The following is a 23,281-nucleotide window of genomic DNA, read 5'->3' as shown; positions in this document are numbered from 1 at the left end:
TGGCCCAGCAGTGACCCTCTGAGTGTTTGCTGAATGCGTCACTGAGTGACAAAGTGACTCAGACCAGAGGCCCTGCAACATTTGTTCCATGACCACTCACATCAGGGAGTGTGCGGCGGAAGGGCAGCCCCCGCTGGGGGTCTGCTGGGGCTCCCCAGGAAGGGCCCTCCTCCAGCTCCCTCAGCTCCGGCCCATCTGAGAGGAGTGGATGTTCTCTCTGGCTCCAGGAAAAGACCCTCTTTCCCGGGCCTGCTCCTACTTCATGACTCATGTGTCCGTCCTTGGGCGCAGCACCTCCCTGAGGGCCAGCTCAACACGAGGCCAGGGGAGCCAGGGAGCGACAGCAACAAGCACAGCAGTCTTGTGAGGCTCACAGTCTTCTGGGGAATACAGGCCGTGGGAAGCTCACGGCGTTCTGGGAAACACACAGGGGTTTTAGTGTCCTGGGCTGCCACACACAGCACCACCAAGAGGAGTTGATCCTCTCACAGTTCTGAGCTTGTTAGGGCTCAGGGGTGGGCCATTGGAGCCCCAAGGAGGAGGCCCCGAGGCACAAGGCGGGGGGTGGGGGAGGTGTGGATCCAGTTAGCCTGGGCGTGGGAGGCCCTGAGGCCTGGTGTGGTCTGAAGTGAGAAAGCAGGAGAGAGCAGGGTGGGGCGTGCCCAGGTTTAAAACAGGCAAGGTGTCTGGGCCCTGCAGAGACAGGCCTGGGTGCCCCGGGCAGAGAAGCCGGTTGAAAGAGTTTGAGTCAGGAGGCACGCAGAGTGAGTTCCTTTTGCCAGGAAGCTGGCACTGGGACTTGGGTTGTTTGTCTCACTGGGGGCCCAACTTTCTTTGGGATGATTATGCCAGACATCAACATGGCCAGGCCTGACTCCAGATGAAATACTTCAGTGAAGAGTGTTTTGAGGGCACATGGCCTCATGGTGGGGGTGATTTGCAGAGAAGGGAGGGGGGCGGAATCTGACTCGGGTGCTCACAGGTGCCCTCTGGCTGCTGTGGAGGAAACAGACTTGGGGGTACAGCTAGGAAAGAGCTTGGAAACCAGAGAGAAGTCAACTGCTGGAGATGATGAGGCTGGACTAGTTGGGGACAGAGTGGTAGGAGATGTATTTTGAAAAGAGATCTGCCCATTCAGAACATGGCACTGCTGCTAGGTTTTATCCTGACATCCTAAAACCCAGTAGCCAAAGGCAGGTAGCCACGCTGGGGCTGAGACCTCAGGCCACAAGACCTAGCCTAGTCAGGACCACCTCTTCTTCCTCCCCTCCAGGCCTGTCCCGCTCAGTCCAGTCTTGCCAGGCTATAAGGGGAGTCCAACCTACCGGCCACTAATAGCCAGGCAATCAAACTCTTGAGATCAGTCAGCCAGGGCAATGTGCCTTAGCACCATCATTCCTCAGTCTGCTCTGTCCCCACATCTCAGAGCCAGGCTCAAAGGAGGCAGATGAAACTCACACCCCCAGAGGGATGTCCCGTGTGCTGGGGTTGGAGCTGAAGCGCCACACTATGAGTCGCTGTGCAACTTTGAGCCAGTGGCTCCCCCTCTCTGAGCCTCAGTCTTCTCCTCTGTAGAATGAGGATAGTGTCCAGTGGGATTACTCCTAAAAAGCAGTCAGCATGGGGCCTGGCACACAGTAAGAGCTTAATAAATGTTTCTGCTTCTATCATGTTTCTATTATGACATACAGTGTATTCATTTCTGTACCCTCAATGCAGTTTAATAATTGCAGTGGGCTGAGCACTTACTACCTGCCAGGAGCCACTGTAGGCATTTGACACAGAATAGTTCATTTCATCCTAATATTAACTGTAACAACGTTAGAATTATTATACCCAGGTACTGTGATGATGATCCTCATTTTACAGATGAGGAGATTGAGGCACATGGGAGAAGAGGCTCGCCCAGGGTCACATAGCTGGTGAGCAGTGCAGGTTATGAAGAAGTATGACTGTATCCTACCCCTCAGCCCAAGGGGGATTAGAGATGGAATAAAAACACAGGGAAAGTAAAACCAGAGAATGAATAGAAGAAAATGAAGTAGGATACCTTTGTGCCCGGCTGGCGTGGCTCAGTAGTTGAGCATTGACCCATGAACCAGGAGGTCACTGTTCAATTCCCAATCAGGGTACATGCCGGGGTTTTGGGCTCTATCCACAGTGTGGGGCGTGCAGGAGGCAGCTGATCAATGATTCTTTTTCATCATTGATGTTTCTCTCTCTCTCTCTTTCCCTATCCCTTCCTCTCTGAAATCAATAAAAATATATTTTTTTAAAAAGAATATCTTGCCTTAGCCGGCTTGGCTCAGTAGATAGAGCGTCAGCCTGCGGACTGAAGGGTCCCAGGTTTGATTCTGGCCAAGGGCACATGCCTGGGTTGTACCTCGATCCCCAGTGGGGAGTCAGGGAGGTGCAGGAGGCAGCCGATCAATGATTCTCTCTCATCATTGATGTTTCTATCTCTCTCCTTCTCCCTCTCTGAAATCAATAAATAAATATATTTTAAAAAACCCAAATAAATAAAAAGAATATCTTTGTGATTTAAGAGTAGAAAGGGCCTCCTGGATTAAATTTTATAGGCACAAACCACAAAATGGATAAGTTCTATTACATTGAAATTAAGAATTTCCTTCTAATGAAGAATATCAAGAATATAAGCAAAACATCAAATGATGGAATGGGAGGATATATTTGGGAGCTTGTTTGGAGGTTCTAGCAGGGGAGCGCAGCTACTCGTATACCCTTGACCGAAGACCGGTCCTCTCCTCTGGGGGGAAGGTGGTCCTCTTCGACTGAGCGCGCAGCTTCGGGAGGGACGCACATGGATCGGTGAGGGAGGAGGGGACACCCGCCTAACCAGCCAGATCAGCCGAATCAACCCTGGCGATCAATGGGGTGACAGATGTCGCAGCCAGATCGCCCTCACATCCTGGAGGATATATTTGAAAAGCTGAACACTGTAGCTAGCTCACAGGGCCATTCAGAGAGTTAAATGATTTAATAAATATAAAATTCTTAGAACAGTGCCCGACTCTATCTAAACATTATCTGTAATTGTTGAAACTGACAAGGCTCTCTAACCCACTTCTATTCAGTAGAACTATGCAAGCACATATGTAATTATAATGTTTTTATTTTTTTAATTATTTTTTATTGATTTCAGAGAGGAAGGGAGAGGGAATCATTGATTGGCTGCTTCCTGCACGCTCCCTGCTGGGGATCAAGCCCACAACCCAGGCATGTGCCCTTGACCGAAATGGAACCTGGGACCCTTCAGTCTGCAGGCCGATGCTCCATCCACTGAGCCAAACCAGGTAGGGCAATTATAAATGTTTTAATATTCACATTAAAATAGTAAAAAATAAAGTCAACAGTGAAATTAACTTGAGTAATACATTTAGTTTAGCCCAACACATCCATATTATTATGATATGTAGTCAGTATTAAAAAAACAGTTAATGAGATATGATATTTTACATCCTCTTTTCTTTCCATTAAGTCATAGAAATCAGGTGTGTATTTCACACTAACAGCACATCTCGGTTTATACCAGCCACATTTCAAGTCCTCATGTTTGACAGCTCAGACTGGACAATGCAGATTTAAACTGTGTGAGGAACTCATGCAAAGGAACAAGAAAAGATAGCAAGGTCAAGTGCGAACAGGGCAAAAGCTATGAGCAGGTAATTTACAGAAGAGGAGAACCAGAAGGCCATCATGCAAATGAGGACATGCTCAAAATGATTAGAAATTAGAGAATATAAAATAAAGCAATGGTGATAGCATTTTACAGTGAGTCAGAGTGGCAAAATTTAGCGAGCTGGATAATGCCAACAGCTGGTGGAAATGTGGGGACATGGGACCTTCCCATACTGCCAGTGGGTATGATGGGGGCAGCTAGTCTGAGGGGCCACAGCAATTGAGTGTGCCTGCTGACCCAGCATCTCTGCATCCAGGTCTCTCTCCTAGGGAGATTTTTACCAGGTCCCTAAAGGGGTATGTGTCCATGGCTATCCCTGTGGTGTGGGGAGCTGGAGGTTGCCTGGTGACCAATCTTGGGGGACACATGAGTAAGATATAAAGGATGCATGCCCAGCCAGGGTGCTCAGTTGGTTGAGCATTGTCTCATGCACCAAGAGGGCACCGATTAATTCCCAGTCAGCGCACATGCCCAGTAGGGGGTGTATAGGAGGTAGCTGATCAACAATTCTCTCTCATCATTGATGTTTCTATCTTGCCCTCTGTCTTCCTCTCTCTGAAATCAATAAAAAATATTTTAAAAGTACTAATGTATACCATATTATGATACTGTATATAAAATACTATGTACATATTTTTTCTGAACCATTTGACAAGTTGCAGCCATCACAAATTGACCACTAAATAAATCAGCATGTATCACCTAGAAAGAAGACCAGTCTCTTATGTAACCACAGTACAATGCTTAATGTCAGGAGATTCAACATGGATATGATATTATCTAACATCTCCTCAACATTCAAAAAGCCCCAGTTATCCTAAGAATATCCTTCATAGCTGTTTTATATTTTTTTGAAAATTTTTATGGAGGATTTAATCAAGGATCATATGATTTTGATAGTCATCTCTCTTTCGCCTCCTCCAATCTAGAACTGTTCCCCAGACTTTTATTCATTCATTTGACTAAGGGATTGATTATGCCTTTCATGACATAGATCTGTTTGAAGAACCCAGGTCAATTTTTTCTCCTTTCTTTTCCTTTCCTTTCCTCCCCTTTCCTTTCCTTTCCTTTTCTTTCTCTTCCCTTTCCATTCCTCCCCCTCCCTTCCTTCCATCCATCCTTTCTTCCTTTCAGACACACCTCAGTCGGGGTGTGTCTGATTGTCTCCTCAAGATTAGATTCAGGTTAAACACTTTTGGCAGGACGAAGTATTTTGTAGGTGATGTGGTGTCCTGCTCAGCACATCACAGCAGGGGGCATGTGAGCATGGCCTGTCCCATCACTGGTGATGCTAACTTTGATCACTTGGTTAAGGTGGTGCTTTTCAGGTTCCCTTCCCCCCGCCCCAGTACCTTTTCCCCATTACAATTAACCAGCAATCTGCAGGCTGGCCCTTTGAAACGGAATGCCCACTTCCTCATGGATGAGCCTTGCCTGAATCATTTATTCATCTATTGGCTGAAAAATGGTGATTTTCTACTTCAACCTTTCCTTCTGCATGTAATAGTTGGTCCAGATTTTTACTTTTCCCAAAGGGGATGAAGCAACCCTCAAATCTGAGCTCCTCACCAGCTGGGTCTCCCCCACCCCCCTCAGTTTCCAAGCATGCCTCTCGAACTCTAAAGGAGGGTAAGAGGTGCCAGGCACTGCTCTATACCCTTAGGCAATTTCCTTACCCCCTCCCTGGGGACTTCCTCATCAGTCAGCAGATGGATTCAGGTGGATTCTGGCTAGGGACACTACTGTCCCTTTGGCCCTACATCCTGCCCTAGGGAGAATCTCGGACGCCAGGTGCAATCAGGACGGTGGGCACAGTCCCCCAGAAGCCACTGGGCCAGCTAAGGCAGCCGATTGCTCAGTGGGAGGGGCAGAGGTCAGCAGAACAGGAAGAGGAGGACAATAGCTGAACCTGTTGCCATGGAGATTTTGGTGTTTGCCAGCTGGGTGGGGCCGCCCCAGCAGCCCTCAGCAGCTAAGCCCAGGGCCCACTCTCCCCTTTCACTTTGTCCCTCTGCTGGGTCCTCGTGTGGCTGGGATGCACAGTAGCTCACACTGGGGACTGCAAAGACCCAGACATTTAATCAGGCTTGAGCATAGCCGTAGCAGTTAGAGGCCTCCAAGAACGACAGTTTCCAGACCACACAGCGAGCTCCTGCTCTAGCCCCAGCTGCCCAAGTGGCCCGCTTTGAAGTAGAACAAGGAAATCTCTTACCTGTCCTGAGAACTGAGCGTCCTGGCTTTTGCGAGATGCGTTTGTGTCTTTGTTTCTCGGATCTGCTCGCGCCTGAGCAATCCCGGTTACAAGCCAAACCTGGAGATGGTGAGATTACCTGGTCCTCTCATACACACACGCGTGCTCTGTACGGGGTGGGGTGGCGGGTAGTTCACTGAGATGGAGGAGACTGAATCATTGAAAGGTCAGCTCCCTGAGGGCAGAGGCTTGGGTTGCCTGGGTGCCCTTGGTAATCTAGCCCCTAGTATGTGCTCTCTAAATGTTTGCTGGTCTAACCAACAAGCGAACAGGACATCTTGCCCTTGTCTTCCATTCCGTGGCATCCATTCACACTGCTTTGCTAGCTCCTATCCTAAAGGACTTTATCTCTCCGTCCAGCCTCCAGGCCTTTGCACGCAGTTTCCCTCTCCCTGGAGCACATTCAGTTTACTAGTCGGTGTGTCCGCAGAGATAGGACAGAGCCTGGCACCAGCCAGGGGCACATTAAATATTTAATGAGTGAATGAATGAATGAATGAATGTCCTTGTCCTTTGTACACCCCAGGAAGCAGGGACACTCAGGACCCTCCCTATTCATTTCAGTCCCCCGCCCGCCACCCTGGAATGAATGCGTCTTTTTATCCGCTCGGAGGATGGCCGGGCTGGGGCAGAGGCAGGCCAGGCCAGGCGGAGAACTGGATTGGGGGCTGCCCTCGGCCCTTTCCCAGGCCTTCTAAAGGTACGCTTTTCGGGACGCTGAGAGTTTGCATTCTCTCCCCCAAACTCAGGCTCGGTCACCGGGCTCCCACGGCCAGTCCCCCGCTGGTTACACCCGGTACCCCCGAGACACTCAACCCACAGCACGTGGCCCAGCGCCCCAGCTTCCCATTGGTAACTCGTCTCCTCCCTTCCCCTCGATTCGCCGGGGCCCAGCCTCAGCTCTCCCCTCCGGCGCCCTGCGGTGGTATAGCCCGCCGCGGCTTAGGCGGGGCGGGAAGGTCCATTGCGCCGCGGGGCAGGGGAGTCGGGAAGAGCCGGACGAGGCGGGATCCCTCTGGAATGTTTCGGTCGGCTCCACCCGACTCGTTGAAGCGCGGCGGGGATTGGCCGAGAACTACAGGAGGCCACTCCTGATTGGTCGGGCGCGGTCGCCGGCCCCGCCCCCCGTCCGAGGCTGCGGGAGAGGCCCCGGCCGGAGTTTGTGGAGGGCAGAGCAGGGCGCGCGCAGGGAGGCGGCGGCGCAGGTGAGTGGTCCCCGCTCGCGGGTCACGGCGCTGCCGCTCCGGGGACCCTGTCGTGAACTCGCGGGGATCCGGCCGATCGTACGGGGTGGGGCCGGCCCGATGGACGCGGCGGCCGGAGTCCGCTGGACTGGCAGGGGGATGCCTGAGGCCCCTTCCCAGCCGGGCGCCTCCCTTCCCATTTAGGGCAGGGGGCCTACGCTTCCCGCCGCTGGAATGGGTCTCCAGCCGCACCCTGCCCCTGCACCCCTCTGGACAGCCCCCGTCCCGACGGGAACAGACGTGGGGTCGGTATTTCTGAGCCCTGCCCAGGCACCTCCCCGGAGCTGGCCGCGTCCCAATCCTCCAGGGGCCCGGGAGGGGCTTGGGAAGGACCGAGGTCCCGATAATAACAATGAAAAAAAAAAATCACCCCGACTAGCATTTAAGTGAACACTTACGTGTCAGGTATTTACCATGCCGATCACTGAATTTAAACACATCATGAGAGGTCCTGTTACTTCTTCTTTTAGGAGTCAAGTAGCAGACCCAGAGAGGTGGAGTGACTTGCCCAAGGTCGCACAGCTAGTTAGTGGCAGATCTGGGACTCAACCCTATACCTCAGAGGCCAGAACTGGAGACTCAAACGCTAGACTACGTGTCCAGTAGCTTCATGGCTCAAATGTTCCTGAGCAGCTCCTCCACCTGCTGCTGCCTGCCTCCCCGCACCCTCCCCACCCCCCCACACACACACATACACAAACACCGTACATACTATCTGGGCCACACCTGCTGGTCTTTGCTTTTTTGCTTTTCCCACACCTACCCCCCAGAGTTCAGCAGACAGCAGCCTCTTAAGCAATAAGCTGTCCCCATGTTTCTTCTTCCCTCAGTAGGAAAGCAAGGCTGGAGTATCTGGGTCCTGAGAACAGAGTGACATCTTCAGGGGAGAAAGGCAGGGGGCCAGGATGCTGGAGTCCCATGCCGGCTGGGTCCCCTTGGGAAGCCTGGGCCCATGCCAGGGCAGTAGGCGTTCTCCCCGGAAACACCCAGGAGCAGGTTTTTCAAGACTGAATCAGAGGTCTCCCGCCCTCCTCTCCAAAGCAATACCCAACTGGACAGGGGAACCTGGGCGTGGTACCCAGCCCCCCCCCTCCAGCTGAGCTTGTGTGAGCTCCCTTCCCTGCTTCCTGCTCCCCCCCCCCCCATTATAATTCTGTGTGGCTGTAGGGTTGCTAAGTTTCAGGCCTTTCACAGGGAAGAGAGGATGGGGATGCTGGAATTCCAGCTAACCCACTCAGTGCTGGGGCTGAAATTCTTCTTCTCCGGCCCTGTGTTCAGGTTTGAAGGGAGCCTGAGAACCAGGGGAGAGGGTGGCAGGTACCACCTCCACGGCGTACATGTTCTGAGGATTGGGGCCTCAGATAGCACTCAGAATGAAGATACAAAATATATTCATTCATTCATTCTGCAAATATTTATTGAGCACCTACTATGTGCCAGGCACTGTTCTTGGCACAGAGAATTCAATAGTAAACAAGACAAAAATCTTAGGTTGCTGTCATTCTAGCAGGGGAATCAGACAACAAACGAGCTAACAAGTAAAGAAGACACCTACAAAGGATGATAAGTGCTATGAATAAAATATGAGGGGGTGGCATGATAGAAACTCTGGACAAAGGGGGCTCTCAGAGGAGGTGACTTTAGAGCTGAGGCCTGAATGACAAAAAAGGAACCAGCCCTGCAAAGACCAGGCAGAGGGCACAGCCCAGGCAAAGGCTCTGAAGCTGGACCAAGCTTGGAATAGGGTGGCTGAGGCAGGAGATGCAGCCAAGGTGGCGATTCTGTGAGTCAAGGGTCACATTAAGAAAACTGTTGTAAGATTTGAGGCAGGGGAGTAACACGATCTGGTTTACATTTTAAAATAGAGACATGGAGTTAAATAACAGCCTAAGACTGGAAGACAACAGTTCTGCCAGGGCAACATGTAATTAAGTTCATGGGCCTGAGCCGTCTGGACCCCAGGGGCAATTCTAAGATGGTGGGGCAAGCTTGGGAGGCTGCCTGGAGGAGGTGGCCTAGAGTAGGCCCTGGCAGGCAGAGAGGACTGGAATGTTCCTGGGCAGGGCAAGGGAGGAGGCAATATAATAACGACAATAATAATAACAGCTTCCTTAAGTTGAATGTCAGAGAAAGTGCTAAGCAGGTTACATGCATAATCTCTCTGAATCCCCACAAGCACTCTGAGAGACAGGAATTCCATTCATTTTTCAGATGAAACTGAGGCCCCTTCAAGTGAAGTGACTTGCCTACGGCTACACAGCTGGTAAGTGGCAAAGGTGGGATTTGAACCCAGGCCACCCTGCCTCTTCTGCCTTGGAAAGCAAATTCAATAACCACCCACCTCACAGGTGAGGACACGCAGCCATCCCAAACCAGGGTAGTGAGTGTGGGCAAAAAGAATAAGGAGGTTGGGAATAATCACCAGCATTTATATTGTGTGCCAGGAGCTGTTCCTGGCACATGTAGGGTTTCCTTAGAACTCAGAGAGCTTGAGATACTTGCCCCAGGCCACACAGCTATTAAGTGGGGAGGCCAGATTTCAGACTCAAGTCCTTAGCATTCTGCCTCGCAGTGTATGAAGGAATCAGAGGAGGTGATGATAAGTACTTGTATTTTTATTTTTTAAAAATATATTTTATTGATTTTTTTACAGAGAGGAAGGGAGAGGGATAGAGTTAGAAACATTGATGACAGAGAAACATCAATGAGCTGCCTCCTGCACACCCCCTAACTGGGGATGTGCCCGCAACCAAGGTACATGCCCTTGACCGGAATCAAACCTGGGACCCTTCAGTCCATAGGCCGACACTCTATCCACTGAGCCAAACCAGTTAGGGCAGTACTTTTATTTTTAATCATTGAGTGTAATGAAATAACTTGAGACAGTAATGATTTATCCATTCAGAACTTATTTTTGTCAAATATTCAGTTAGTGCATACTGTGTGCTAGATTCAATGATGGGTACTATCAATGAAGTAACCAATAAAAGACTAGTATTAAGGATATATAGTATTAGTATCCAGAATATATAAAGAGTTCCCACAGCCGAAACTGGTTTGGCTCAGTGGATAGAGCGTCGGCCTGCGGACTGAAGGGTCCCAGGTTCGAGTCCGGTCAAGGGCACGTACATTGGTTGCGGGCACATCCCCAGTGGGAGGTGTGCAGGAGGCAGCTGATCGATGTTTCTCTCTCATCGATGTTTCTAGCTCTCTATCCTTCTCCCTTCCTCTCTGTAAAAAAATCAATAAAATATATTAAAAAAAAAAAGTTCCCACAGATCAATAAGAAAAAAAGACAAGCTGTGTAATAATATTTATTTATTTATTTATTTATTTTAATGCTTCATGGAGAAAGTTTTATTTATTTGTTTACTTTTTAAAATATGTTTTTATTTATTTTTTATTTATTTATTTTATTTTTAAAATATATTGTTATTGATTTCAGAGAGGAAGGGAGAGGAAAAGAGAGATAGAAACATCAATGATGAGAGAAAATCATTGACCTGCTGCCGCCTGCATGCCCCCCACTGGGAATCGAGCCCACAACCCATGCATGTGCCCTGACTGGGAATTGAACCAATGACTTGTTGGTGCATAGGATGATGCTCAATCCACTGAGCCACACCAGCCGGGCTGTGTAATTATTTTTAAATGGGCAAAGACTGCCCTAACCAGTTTTGCTCAATGGATAGAACGTCAGCCTACTGACTGAAGGGTCTCAGGTTCGATTCCAGTCAAGGGCATGTACCTTGGTTGAGGGCACATCCCCAGTAGGAAGTGTGCAGGAGGCAAGTAACAAAAGGCAAATCCTAGTGGTTAATAAATGTATTCAAAGGTATTCAGCATCAATTATGAGGAGAGTGGAAAAAACACACACACACACACAAAAAGGTGGAGATACAATACCTGTCTCCATGGATAGAGGAAGCACCTGCCCTGTGCCCAGGTGGGTACTGACAAGCAAGGGATAGGGGACCATAGAGGTGGGGCCTGTGTTTTTGCTGGGGAGACAAGACCCTCTTGAGGGCAGAGACTACAGCCTGTGCCTCTTTGTCTCCCCAGAGCTAGGCATAGAATCCGGTGGGCTGGTGAATATTAGGATAAATCATTCAACAAATATATATTGAGCACCTGCTATGTGCCAGGCACTGTTCTCTGCACTGAGAATGTAGGTACGAATAAGACAGAATTCCCTGACCTTTTAGAACACAGATAATGAACAAGCTAAATGGATGAAATATATTTTCCACCTGAAAGATGTGAGAGTGATTTGCGTGGATACCAGGGAGCACAGCCAGTGCAAAGGCCCTGAGGCAGGACTTTGCCTAATGTGTTGAGACGAGGCCTATATGACTGGAGGGAGGGAGCGAGGGGGAGATTAGGAGGAGGTGAGGGAAGGGGGTTAACAGGACGGGGGGGGGCAGATGTTTGGGGGCTCGTGGGCTGAGAACATTGACTTTTATTCTGAGTTAGGCGCCCTGGGAGGGTTCAGTGCAGAGGACAGATAGGATATGGCTTATGTTTTACAGGATCACTCTGGCTACTGTGTTGACAAGAGACTGTGGGGGGCAAGGGTAGAAACTGGAAAACCCGGAGGAGGCAACTGCACTAGTCTAGGTGAGTGATGATGGGGCTGGACCAGGTGATACTGGAGGAGGTGTTGGAGAATAGATGAATGAATGAACGAACGAGTGAATGGATGCATGAGGATGGGTGCAGCCCACTGGGCTCCACTGAATCTAGGACAGCTCCCAGAATAGGCGGTCTGAAGGGAGGGAAGGAAGTCTTCTGTGTGGGATCCCTTGTCACGTCCCTCGTGTTTCAGAGATCCCGTTCGGGTCCGGTTTCTGGAGAAGGCCGCAATCAAAATGAAGAGAAGCTAGAAAAGAATCAATTTGGGAAAATGTGGGGCCAGGCGGGAGCCACCTCTAGTGGGAGGACTCCACCGCTTTGACCTTTGCTGTCCCTTTTTATTAGAGATTTGAGATACACCCATTGCCCTTAGGCAGGTAATTCCAGTAACAGACAGGTTATTTTATCAACAAGGATTTACAAGATTATTTGGTGGGGAAGTTGCCTCAATTACCATCATCTCAATTAGATAGGGAGTGGTTGGCTCTGACCTTTAGCTTCAAGGTTGACCAGCCTTCCTAAGTTCCATTTTCACATAACTACCAAGTGACAATGTTCGGTTTCCGGCATCCTTTTACACAGAAAAATATAATTTGGTTTCATTTGATCCTCACCACAACCTGGCCAGGGATAAAATGTCCCCATCTGCAGGCCAAGCATCTGAGGCCCAGGAAAATAGCGCCGCTTAGGGGACAGCTTTGTGGTTATTAACTTGTGCCTGGGAGTCAGACCTGAGGATGCAGCCAGCCTCCGTGACTTTGGACATGTGACTGAAAAATGAAATCTGAATTCTTTCCCAGTCTATAAGGCCCTGCACAGTCAGCTAATGTCACCTCTTTTACTTTCCCTCTTCATACCCTCCCATTGCTTACTCCGCTCCATCTCCACTGGTCTCTGGCTGGTCTGTGAGCCTGAATCTGTGAGTCTGCTCAGAGCCCTCCGTGGCTGCTACCCTCACCCAGAGCAAAAGCCCAAGTCCTTCCTGCAGCCCACAAGGCCCTGCTATGTATGCCTGTCACCTCCTCACCCTCACCGCCTCCTGTTCTCCCCCTTACTCACTCTGTTCCAACTACACAGAGCCGGGCATAGAATCCGGTGGGCTGGTGAATATTAGGATAAATCATTCAACAAATATATATTGAGCACCTGTTATGTGCCAGGCACTGTTCTCTGCACTGAGAATATAGGTCTGAATAAGACAGAATTCCCTGACCTTATTGTTACTCAAACATGCCAAGCGCTCCAGGGGCTCTGTATGGGCTGTTCCCTCTGCCTGGAACGTGCTGGCCTCACATCCTCGTGTGGATGCTTCCTCCCATCAGTCAAGTCTCAGATTCAGCTTCACCTGCTCAGAGAGGCCCTCCCTGACCTTGTTTATAGAACTGTTCTGGTTTTATTGTCTTCGTGGGACGATTAGAAGTTATATTCGATATACCTCTCTGAATGAACGCTTCTGGGCAGCACAGCAGGGCCCCGTTTAGCCAGTATAGCACCTTCCTCCTAGCACACCTCACCACACCAGGGCCTGGTGCTTTGCACCGTGAATGACTGTGTAACTAACTGCACATGGTGGCCCGAGCCAGGGACCTTGCTTATTGAAGGAAGTATCTAAAATGGTGCGTGGATTATTGTAAATACCCCAAAAATATTGTTTGACGGGAGGGAGAGGGGAGTAAGAGAGACAGGGGAGGGGAGAGAAGAAAGAATGATGTTGTATCAATCCTGACAGGAACAAACAACTTAGTGGCTGAACAAAAACCTTAGTGGTCAAACTCAACGAAGGTTTAATTTTCATTCCTGTTCCATGTGTCCATTGCAGCTTGTCGGGAAGTTCCATTCACTGTAGTCACGTAGGGCATGGCCTGATGGAGCCACCACCATGTCAATTGTGGCTGGTCACCCTGCCAGGGAGAAACAGATCTCCGGAGGCTCTCGCTCTAGTAATGAAATGCTTTAGTTCAGAAATGTCATGTGTTACTTCCTCTCACAACTCATTGTCCAGAACTAGTGACATGTCTGCCCAATCATAAGGAGGTCTGTAAGTGCCATCTGCCTATGTGCTTTGAAGGGAGGGCCGGAAATTTTTTGTACAGTACTAATGACTGCGACTGATAGAAAAATAAAGAGGAATTTAACCACTCTGGGCCTCCATTTTCTCATCCGTTAAATGGGAGAAATCATCTATAATAATAAAAGTGTAATATGCTAATTAAATCAGACAGCCGAATGTCCCTCCGGACGAAGCCGCAGCGGCAGGGGCCGAGGCAGAGGCAGTTAGGGGCAATCAGGCAGGCAGACAGGCAGGCAGGCAGGCAGGCAGTTAGGGGCTATCAGGAAGGCAGGCAGAGTGATGAGGGGCGATCAGATAGGCAGGTGAGCAGTTAGGGGCAATCAGGCAGGCAGGCAGCCAGCGGTCCCAGATTGTGAGAGGGATCCCGGATTGCAAGAGGGTGCAGGCCGGGCTGAGGGGATCCCCCCCCTGCACGAATTTTGTGCACCAGGCCTCTAGTAACATAATATGATCCCTACATCACGATGTAGTGTAACAATTAAGTAAGGTCATGGAGCAGTTAGCATGGGGTTGTAATATTAGCTGCTAATATTATGTATGAGTATAAAAGTGCTGGGGCCAGGGATTTGAACTGAGGCCACTCTGTTCTCTGTCATAGGGCCTGTAGGGCGCTAATGGTGGGGAAAGATGTCCTGGGGCCACTGCACAGGCCCTAAACCCACTTTCTCACCCTGCAGATCTCCTGGGCGTGCTCCCTCTTCCCGCTGCTCATGCCACTGGGACTGGGGCGGCGGAAAAAGGCGCCACCTCTGGTGGAAAATGAAGAAGCTGAGCCAGGCCGTGGTGGGCTGGGTGTGGAGGAGCCGGGGCCCCTGGGTGGAGGTGGGGTAAGGGGGCCCCAAATGGGCTTGCCTCCCCCTCCCCCGGCCCTGCGGCCCCGCCTTGTGTTCCACACCCAGCTGGCCCACGGCAGCCCAACTGGTCGCATTGAGGGCTTTACCAACGTCAAGGAGCTGTATGGCAAGATCGCGGAGGCCTTCCGGCTGCCAGCTGCGGAGGTACACATCAGGGAGTCCCGGGGTTCTGACGGTGGGCTGGAGGCCTGGACATCCATTCTGGTCCTGAACTGTGGCTCAGTGCCAAAGCTGCAGATGTGGAGGCCTATGCCACACTGAATTATGGGGAACTGGAGGCCAGGGCTGGAGGCTGAGTTTCCATCAGGTATTGGGACACCTACGTCCGAGTGGATTATGGGAACTGATGTCCAGGACTGGATGCTGCATTCCCATCACGCATTGAGAGGCTTGCACCCCGGTGGATTGTGGGGGTTGGAGGTCCGGTGCAAGATTCACTTCTCCAGGATGCATAGAGAGGCCTGACCCCAAGGACTTTGGGCACAAGGAAAGAGAGGACAGGAGGGATTGAGCAAGAAGTAGCCACAGGGGTCTCAGTAGGCTGGGTGGGTGTCTGTGCCCTTCGTTCATTCCACAAGCATGCACTAAGCACCCACAGTGGGCCAGGCTCTGTGCCCTGGAGCCGGCAGGGAGATTTTTGCTAGGACAGGAATTTCAGCCCTGGCTGAGCTGACATCCCAGTGGGGGCCCTGCCCTGGCTCCTGGAGTGGTCAGGCACTGGGTTGGGGACCCCCAGGCCTTTCCAGGCTCTCTTTCCTTCTTCCTCAAAGGACGAGGGAGGGAAGGTGAGAGTTAAGTGTCTCCTACCTCTGCAGGTGATGTTCTGCACCCTCAACACCCACAAAGTGGACATGGACAAGCTCCTGGGGGGCCAGATTGGGCTGGAGGACTTCATCTTTGCCCACATCAAGGGGCAGCGTAAGGAGGTGGAGGTGTTCAAGTCGGAGGAGGCGCTAGGGCTCACTATCACCGACAACGGGGCCGGCTACGCCTTCATCAAGGTGCCTGAGGGTGGGCAGGGGGAGAGGGGGGACGGCATAGGTCTGGGGGCAGAGCCACAGGGCTGACAGCTCCTCTCTCCTCAGCGCATCAAGGAGGGCAGCGTCATTGACCACATCCAGCTCATTAGCGTGGGCGACATGATCGAGGCCATCAACGGGCAGAGCCTGCTGGGCTGTCGGCACTACGAGGTGGCCCGGCTGCTCAAGGAGCTGCCCCGAGGACGCACCTTCACCCTGAAGCTCACAGAGCCCCGCAAAGCTTTTGGTGAGGGGCTGCTGCTTGGACCACCCAATATATTTGGGTCCTGCCTGCAGTGCCATGAGCCACCAGAAGGTGGCGCCCCAAGCCCAGCAGGCCGAATTGGAAAAAGGGACAGCTCCGCCTTGCCTTGGGGAGGGGGGTGCTGGCCTTCCGCCCAGCCTGGGAGGAGGGTGGGGACGAGGAGGAAGTTGCCCCCACATCCAGCTTCCAGGAGCCATTAGCCCAGCCAAGCGCCCCCAACCCTGGCCAGCCCCCCAACCCCCCAGCCCTGATAAGCCAGGCTTGGCTGCCCTGTGCCAGCCCCCCCACACTTTCCAGTCTGGCTTCACTAACTCTCAGGAATGGGCTCCAGGCCCCTAAGGTGGGGGTGGGGGACTCTGAAACACTTCCCCAAGCAGCTAGGGCTGGTCCATGGCCCAGCAGCTATTATTTCTTCCCTCCTACCCCCATCCCCACCCCCCTGACCCTGGGGACAGCAGCTAGAGATCAAGGCCCCATCCCCTTCCTGTCCCTTGGGCCCTGGGAGAGATGTGGCCCCCTTTAATGTCCCTTTTAGCCTTTTCCACTCCCAGCCCCTGGCTGCCCCTCTCCCATCCATGCCAAGTCTGTCAGGAATCCTGCCCTCCTGGGATCACCTCAGCCCCCAACTGCCCCTGGAGCCTGCAGCAGCTTGGAGAAGGTAGAGGGGAGTGTCAAAGGCCAGGATGTCTTGGTTCCTGTCCAGAACATGCTGGAATTGGGCTTCCCACTCTCACACCTCCCCTGCCTCCCACAGACATGATCAGCATGCGTTCAGGGGGTGGCCGTCCTGGCTCCGGCCCCCAGCTGGGCACTGGCAGAGGGACTCTCCGGCTCCGATCCCGGGGCCCTGCCACTGTAGAGGACCTGGTGAGTGTTCCAGCTGGGCCCCAGCCCCCCTTCCCTGCACACTCATAGGGTGCAGTACCACCTGTTAGCTGAGGGGCTCCAGGCACTGGATTCAAACCCACCTCCGCCTCCTCCCAGCTCTAGGACCCTTCTTGTTGGCCTTATTAGTTTCCTTGTCTGTAAAATGGCGGGGGGGGGGGGGGGGGAGTAATACTGATAATGTCGGGGTTGCCCTGAGAATGAACTGAGGGTTAATATAGATAAAGTGGCAAAAAGAGACCTGGCACTTAGTAAATACAATTAGTTATGTTCACATTATGATGTGCCACTGTCCCTCCTCCCACCCCACCTCCAGCCCTCGGCCTTTGAGGAGAAGGCAATTGAGAAAGTAGATGACCTGCTGGAGAGCTACATGGGCATCAGGGACACAGAGTTGGGTGAGTGCTTGGCATTTGAATCTGGGAGGGGCGGGAGTCTGGGGGAGGAGGCTTCCAGACCCTGTGGACTGGGTCTGCCCTGACCACCTCCCTTCTGCTCCCCCACCCCCAGCGGCCACCATGGTAGAGCTTGGGAAGGACAAGAGGAATCCAGACGAGCTGGCCGAGGCCCTGGATGAGCGGCTGGGTGACTTTGCCTTTCCTGATGAGTTCGTCTTTGACGTCTGGGGTGCCATTGGGGACGCCAAGGTCGGCCGATACTAGGCCTCCCACTGGACCTTGCGATGACCTGAGCCGGGCCTGGTGGGAGCCCCTGGGGTGGGGACACCACCGCCCAGGCTCCGGCATCCGGCTCAGCCTGGCCCTGGCCCTGGCCCAGCAGTCCCAGGATGTGGCGTGGAGGTGGGGCTGAGCCTCTGCCCCACTCCAACCGGTACCACTCCTCCCTAATTCCCAGCCTGGCTGGGGTCCCCAGCTACCCCCCTACTCCCACCCTGTTCCCCACCTACCTCAGCCAGATCAGGCTCTGGGAGGGACCAGCCAGATTGGGCAGCCAGACCCCGCCCGCAACACTTTCCACATCAGCGGCCAAACTGGTCCCTCTGTCTCCCTGAGGCCTCGGGTTCTGTTCGGGGGTCCTGACCTCCCTGGTTTCCTGACAGGGAACTCAAAAGGGGGAGCGTCCCCCCTCAGCAAATGCAATAATCCCCACCTTCCGCCATTCGTCCAGAGGAGCTCCCTACCTCTGCATTTGAAACACGTCTGCTGTGAACTCCCCCCTCCCCACCCCACTCCCGTGTCTCCCTCAGCCCAGCCCTGGACAAACGGCATGAGGAATGATGGCGGTGGGCTTTCGTATCTGAATTTGCTGTCGAACATAAAGACTCTGCTGTTGGACCTGTCTGGTGGCCTTGGAGTGCGAGTGTGGGATGGGCCCCGGCTGGGAAAAATGTAGCAGCTGAAATCCATCCTCTGGCTCCAAATTGAATTAGGAGCTGGCCCTGGCTGCCCGCCCCCTCCCACCCGTTCCGCCTGATGAGGCTTCTGGCTGTGGGCCACCAGGCTTCCAGGCAAGGCCTGAGCTTTTTGGCCTACCGAGGGTTCAAGTCTTGCTCCCTTTTGAACGGTGCCACCCCAGCCTGATGTGAACGGTGGGCCCAGGGCTGCTGGCTACAGCCCAGGGTCGTGGGAAGCACCAGGGCCGGGAGGTGTGGGAGCCTGGCTTGGGAAAAGACAGCTGGCGGGGAGGGGGCTCAACCAGCCTCAGGCCCGCTGGGGGCTGGGGCAAGTGCTGTGGGGAGGAGCCATCCCTGAAGCTCGGGGAGCAGCCATGATGCCGCCACACAGCACCCGACTGGACGTGCAGGGTCTGCGGTGTCCACGGCAGGCCGTGCTGTGCACTGGACACAAACCCAGCCTGCTTGTTTTGACAACCCGCTTCACCCTCGAGGATTTAAGGGGGATCTGGGAAGGGGGGTGGGGCGGGACCCTGGCCAGGCCAGGAGGGAAGAGCCAAAATTGAAGGAAGGGAGCCAGCTAGGCTGGAGGTCCCTGCAGGAATGTTGGGGGTGGGGGTTGAGCCGAGGGGGGAAATGTGAGCCCAGTCCCACTCCCCATTTCCACTGGGTGGGCAGTTGGCCTCCAAGGTGGGGGAAGTGGGAGTGCCGCTGAGCTGGGGGTGCATGGCTATATTCTCTGGTGGGGCAGGGGTAGCAGTTGTCGGGGTTACTCCGTGCATTCCTGGGCACCTGGAGGTGTCTCATGTGTCCGTACCAGTAGGAGCCTTCTACTGAAAGGGCGTGTCTCAGTGTTGAGAGTAGGACTGTGTATCAGTGTTGATGATTTGTGACTGTATTGAGGTGTCTGTGGGCATAAATGGCAGTGTCTACATAGAGGGTGGGTATGTGACTGTAGAACTGTGTGTCTGGATGTTCCTATTTCTAGGGTAGGGCGTGACCAGCAAGATCTCGGGGAGTCCAGGGCGTTGCAACTCCTTGTGTTTCCGGTGTGGAGTGTGACCATGAAACTTGCCTTGGGCTGTTAGGGGGTATCTCTGAGTGATACGGATATGGCTGGGGGGCTGTATCAGTGAAGGATCTCACGGGCTGTATTTCAGGGTGTTGAGAAAAGTGGCCAGTGTTAGAGTCAGTAACTATGGGGCTGTCTCTGGTGCTGGGGGTGCAAATGCCTTAGTGAGTTCAGGGATGTGATGATGGCTGACTCCAAGGCTCTGAGGAATGTGGCTGGCGGGGGGGGGGCGGGGGGGGTAAGGGGGGACAGGCTGAGATGGTGGCTGGTCTCAGGGTGTTAGGGGATGTGATAGTGAGTCTTCAGGTGTGAGACCGTCCCTCCTTCTCAGGGCAGGAGGTGAGGCTGCAGCTGTGTGTCCACGGGTGTGTCCCAGGTGTCCCTCACCACATCCTGAAGCAGGATCTAGGAGCGCCCCCTGGTCACTGGGCCTGGTCCTCCTCCCCTCCAGGGATGTGACTCCCTGCTGCCCTGGCCTGGGCTTTAAGCCCCTGTGTAAATAGTGGGCGGATCTCCTGGCCCGGCTGGGCCTGACCCAAGCTAGTCCACCCAAGGCACTGCCCACCACCACCCACCCAACATCCATGAAGACTCTGGCAGGCAAAGGAGTGCTGCTGCCCCCACAAGGGCTAGCCCCCCAATCTTGCAGCCCCCATGGGCGTAGCGGCACCCCCTGCAGCCGCCCCAGCCGGCCCCTGGTGACGCTCACATTTTCCAGTGTTTAGATTTTATCCGCTTTATTAATGAGGCAGGCGAGAGGCCCAAGCCTGGGGGGAAGGGGGGTGCTCCTGCCCTACCAAGGGGAGGGGTCACGGGGGGGCCAGGACAGCTCCATGGGAGCCCCCCTTCCTCATAGGGGGAGTTGGGGCCCAGAGTGGCCCATACCCATTGCCAGGAGTGCAGAGAGGGGGGTCTCTGCCCCCCCAGGCCCCTCAACGGGCTGGTGCTGGGTGGAGCAGCCCCTGGAGGCCTGAGTGGGCAGCCAGAGGAGGCAGGGAGCCGAGTGAGGAGCCGCCCCTGTAGGAAGGGAGGGAGGGAGCGGCCTGCCGAGAGCTGGAGCGCAGCGGGCAGCTGGACTGAGAAGCAGGCGATGGGGACCTGGTGTTCCAGGCACCACCAGGTAAGAAGACTGGGGTGCAAGGATCTCAGGTGGGGTTGGAGGGCACAGAAGGATGGGGCCATGGTTCCCTCTACCTGTCCATCCTGTGTTCTCAGCCCTCTGTCCCGGTTGCTCTTAACTATCTGTCCCTTCTCCTTTCTCTTCTGACCCAGGGGGCAGTAATGCCCTCTCAGCCCTCACCACTGGTATCAACGGAGGGGTGGTCCTGGGTCAGCCTGAGGCCTCTGGGGCAGGAACATGGAGCTGGCGGGAGTGGAACCCTGGGGCATCCTGGGTGAGGTAGCTGTGGTCGGATAGGGCCTGAGAGAGAGGGAGACAGCAATGGAGCTCAGAGATGGGAATGAGGGGGACAGAGATGGGGCCATGGCGACAGAGACAGTGCAATGGGGAGAGATGGGCCCACAGTGGCAGAGGTGGAGCTGTGGGCATCAAGGATGGGACTGGAGTAGAGATGACATGATGATGGCTGTCCGAGATGGGGCAGTGGGGTCATGTGGAGCCCTAGGATCAGAAACAGTCCGTGAGTATCAGATGGGGCAGGGGACCAGGAATTTGCTATGATGTAAATGGGAGGAGGGTCTGTGAGACCCAGAGGCTATCATAGACCAGGGGACTGGGGCCAGGGGAGCCACAGCGAACGAGAAGTAGGCAGTGAGGCAGAGTGGGGCTGGGAGCAAGAGCTGGGAGGGTAAGAGGCCGAGGAGAAGTCAGGAACTGGGCACCAGGGTCTTTGGCGTTGCCATGGGGTCACTTGGGCGCTAATGACCCAAAAAGGGACCATCAGCTGGTCCCAGGGGGCGCTGTGTCCTGGGCCAGCCTCAACTTGCCCTCCTCTTCTCCCCAGCCCCACCCCCGGCACCTGACATGAACCCCTACGGGCCCCTCAACCTGAGCCTGGTGGGCGAGGCGACCACGTGTATTGCACCTGTGGCCCCCAACGCATCCAGTGGGCCACCGCCGGGCATCGGGGGCGCATCACCAGCGCTGCCCATCTTCTCCATGACGCTGGGCGCGGTGTCCAATGTGCTGGCACTGGCGCTGCTGGCGCAGGCCTTGGGTCGCATGCGGCGCCGCCGCTCGGCTGCCACCTTCCTGCTGTTCGTCGCCAGCCTGCTGGCCACCGACCTGGCTGGCCATGTGATCCCGGGTGCACTGGTGCTGCGCCTGTACGCCGCGGGGCGCCCGCCAGCCGGAGGCGCCTGCCACTTCCTGGGTGGCTGCATGGTCTTCTTTGGCCTGTGCCCACTGCTGCTGGGCTGCGGCATGGCGGTGGAGCGCTGGGTGGGGGTGACGCGGCCCCTGCTGCACGCAGCGCACGTCTCGGTGGCCCGCGCTCGCCTAGTGCTGGCCGCGCTGGCCGCCGTGGCCTTGGCCGTGGCTCTGCTGCCCCTGGTGCGCGTGGGCCGCTACGAGCTGCAGTACCCCGGCACGTGGTGCTTCATCGGCCTGGGCCCGGCGGGCGGCTGGGGCCAGGCACTGCTCGCCGGCCTCTTCGCCGGCCTCGGCCTGGCCGCGCTGCTCGCCGCGCTCGTGTGCAACACGCTCAGCGGCCTGGCCCTGCTGCGCGCCCGCTGGCGACGCCGCTCGCGACCGCCACCCCCGACCTCAGGCCCCGACAGCCGCCGGCGATGGGGTGGGCGCGGACTCCGCTCGGCCTCCGCCTCCTCCGTCGCTTCGGCCTCCGCTGCCTCCAGCGGCATCCTGGGCCGTGGCTCAGCGCGTAGAGCCCGCGCCCACGACGTGGAGATGGTGGGCCAGCTCGTGGGCATCATGGTGGTGTCGTGCATCTGCTGGAGCCCGCTGCTGGTGAGGGGCGCACCGGCCCCTTCAGCCAAGCTTCTTCCTGCGCCCGCCTTGGCCCCTACTACCCTTTTCCAACCGAGGATATTCCTGTCCTCTCTCCCCCAGCCAGAGTCCCGCCCCCTCCAAGCCCCACCTGTCAAGAAAGCCCGCCCTTTGCCCGCCCCCTCTGACATCCACCCCTCCTCCAAGGCCCCTGATCTTACTCCTTCTTGGGGTCTTTGTAGTTCACCCCAACCCCACAAGCTTTCTCCCCAGCCCCACAACCTCTAGGCCCTGACACTTCATTCTCTGCACCCCGCCCCCCCCCCCCCCCCCCCCCCGTTTTTCTTCTTCCCTTCAGCCCTCTGCCCTTTGGAACACCTGGGACTTCTTTCTAGTCCGAGCCCCACTCAATGAAGGGCCTTTGCTTCTCCGCGGCCTTTAAGGCCCGGCTTCTTCGCCGATCTTTCCGTAGCTCCTTTTCACGAAGACACCCATTTTCCTCCGTGACGCTCACAACCCCCTTACCTTCCAGTCAAGCTCCCATCCATCCCAGCCCCACCCATCGCTGGGCCCCTTCTCCGACAACCACTCCGCCGCTCACACCCACACCGGCTTCTCCCGCAGGTGTTGGTGGTATTGGCCGTTGGGGGCTGGGGCTCCAGCTCCCTGCAGAGGCCGCTGTTTATGGCCGTGCGCCTCGCCTCGTGGAACCAGATCCTGGACCCCTGGGTGTATATCCTGCTGCGCCAAGCCGTGCTGCGCCAACTGCTTCGCCTCCTGCCCGGGAGGACGGGCGCCAAGGGCAGCCCCGCGCTGGGTCTAACCAGAAGCACCTGGGAGGCCAGCTCGCTGCGCAGCTCCCGGCACAGTGGCCTCAGCCATTTCTAGGCACACCCGGAGGCCCAGCAACTAAGCCGGACCACTCCATGCCGGGCAAGGTCCGCAGCGCGGAGCCTTCGAGGAATAAAGCCATTTTGCGGATCAGCCCAGGGTGGTGTGTCCCGTTGGTGCTACAGCAACGCGTGTGGC

At 54.7% G+C, this 23,281-nt stretch overlaps 1 protein-coding gene and 1 long non-coding RNA gene across 7 annotated transcripts; one reads left to right on the top strand and one right to left on the bottom strand.

Moving 5' to 3' along the window:
- Window positions 1–175: 175 nt before the first annotated feature.
- LOC129149403 (uncharacterized) lies at window positions 176–7,657 on the bottom strand. Its single transcript, XR_008556303.1, has 3 exons — window positions 7,594–7,657; window positions 5,913–6,087; window positions 176–415 (listed from the first exon to the last, which is right to left on the bottom strand). It is a non-coding gene; the product is annotated as an uncharacterized LOC129149403 (long non-coding RNA).
- On the top strand, window positions 6,516–23,226 carry LOC103300984 (PDZ domain-containing protein GIPC1). Of its 6 annotated transcripts, none has more exons than XM_054717375.1 (10): window positions 6,516–6,651; window positions 9,407–9,543; window positions 11,725–11,812; window positions 14,576–14,896; window positions 15,568–15,753; window positions 15,838–16,018; window positions 16,791–16,903; window positions 17,238–17,319; window positions 17,432–17,568; window positions 22,877–23,217. In XM_054717375.1, exons 4-10 carry the CDS (start codon window positions 14,609–14,611, stop codon window positions 23,138–23,140), a joined length of 1,251 nt encoding a protein of 416 aa, XP_054573350.1. In that variant the 5' UTR covers window positions 6,516–6,651; window positions 9,407–9,543; window positions 11,725–11,812; window positions 14,576–14,608; the 3' UTR covers window positions 23,141–23,217. The 6 variants fall into 6 exon arrangements, with proteins under 6 accessions (XP_054573350.1, XP_054573348.1, XP_054573349.1 ...); XM_054717373.1 differs by lacking the exon at window positions 6,516–6,651 and adding an exon at window positions 7,085–7,156 and having other exon boundaries at window positions 9,407–9,458; XM_054717374.1 differs by lacking the exon at window positions 6,516–6,651 and adding an exon at window positions 7,085–7,156.
- The last annotated feature ends 55 nt before the right edge of the window (window positions 23,227–23,281 follow it).

This window comes from Eptesicus fuscus, chromosome 6 (assembly GCF_027574615.1).
Source record: "Eptesicus fuscus isolate TK198812 chromosome 6, DD_ASM_mEF_20220401, whole genome shotgun sequence".
Taxonomy (NCBI): Eukaryota; Metazoa; Chordata; class Mammalia; order Chiroptera; family Vespertilionidae; genus Eptesicus; species Eptesicus fuscus.
This window is presented reverse-complemented; position numbering and strand designations above follow the sequence as displayed.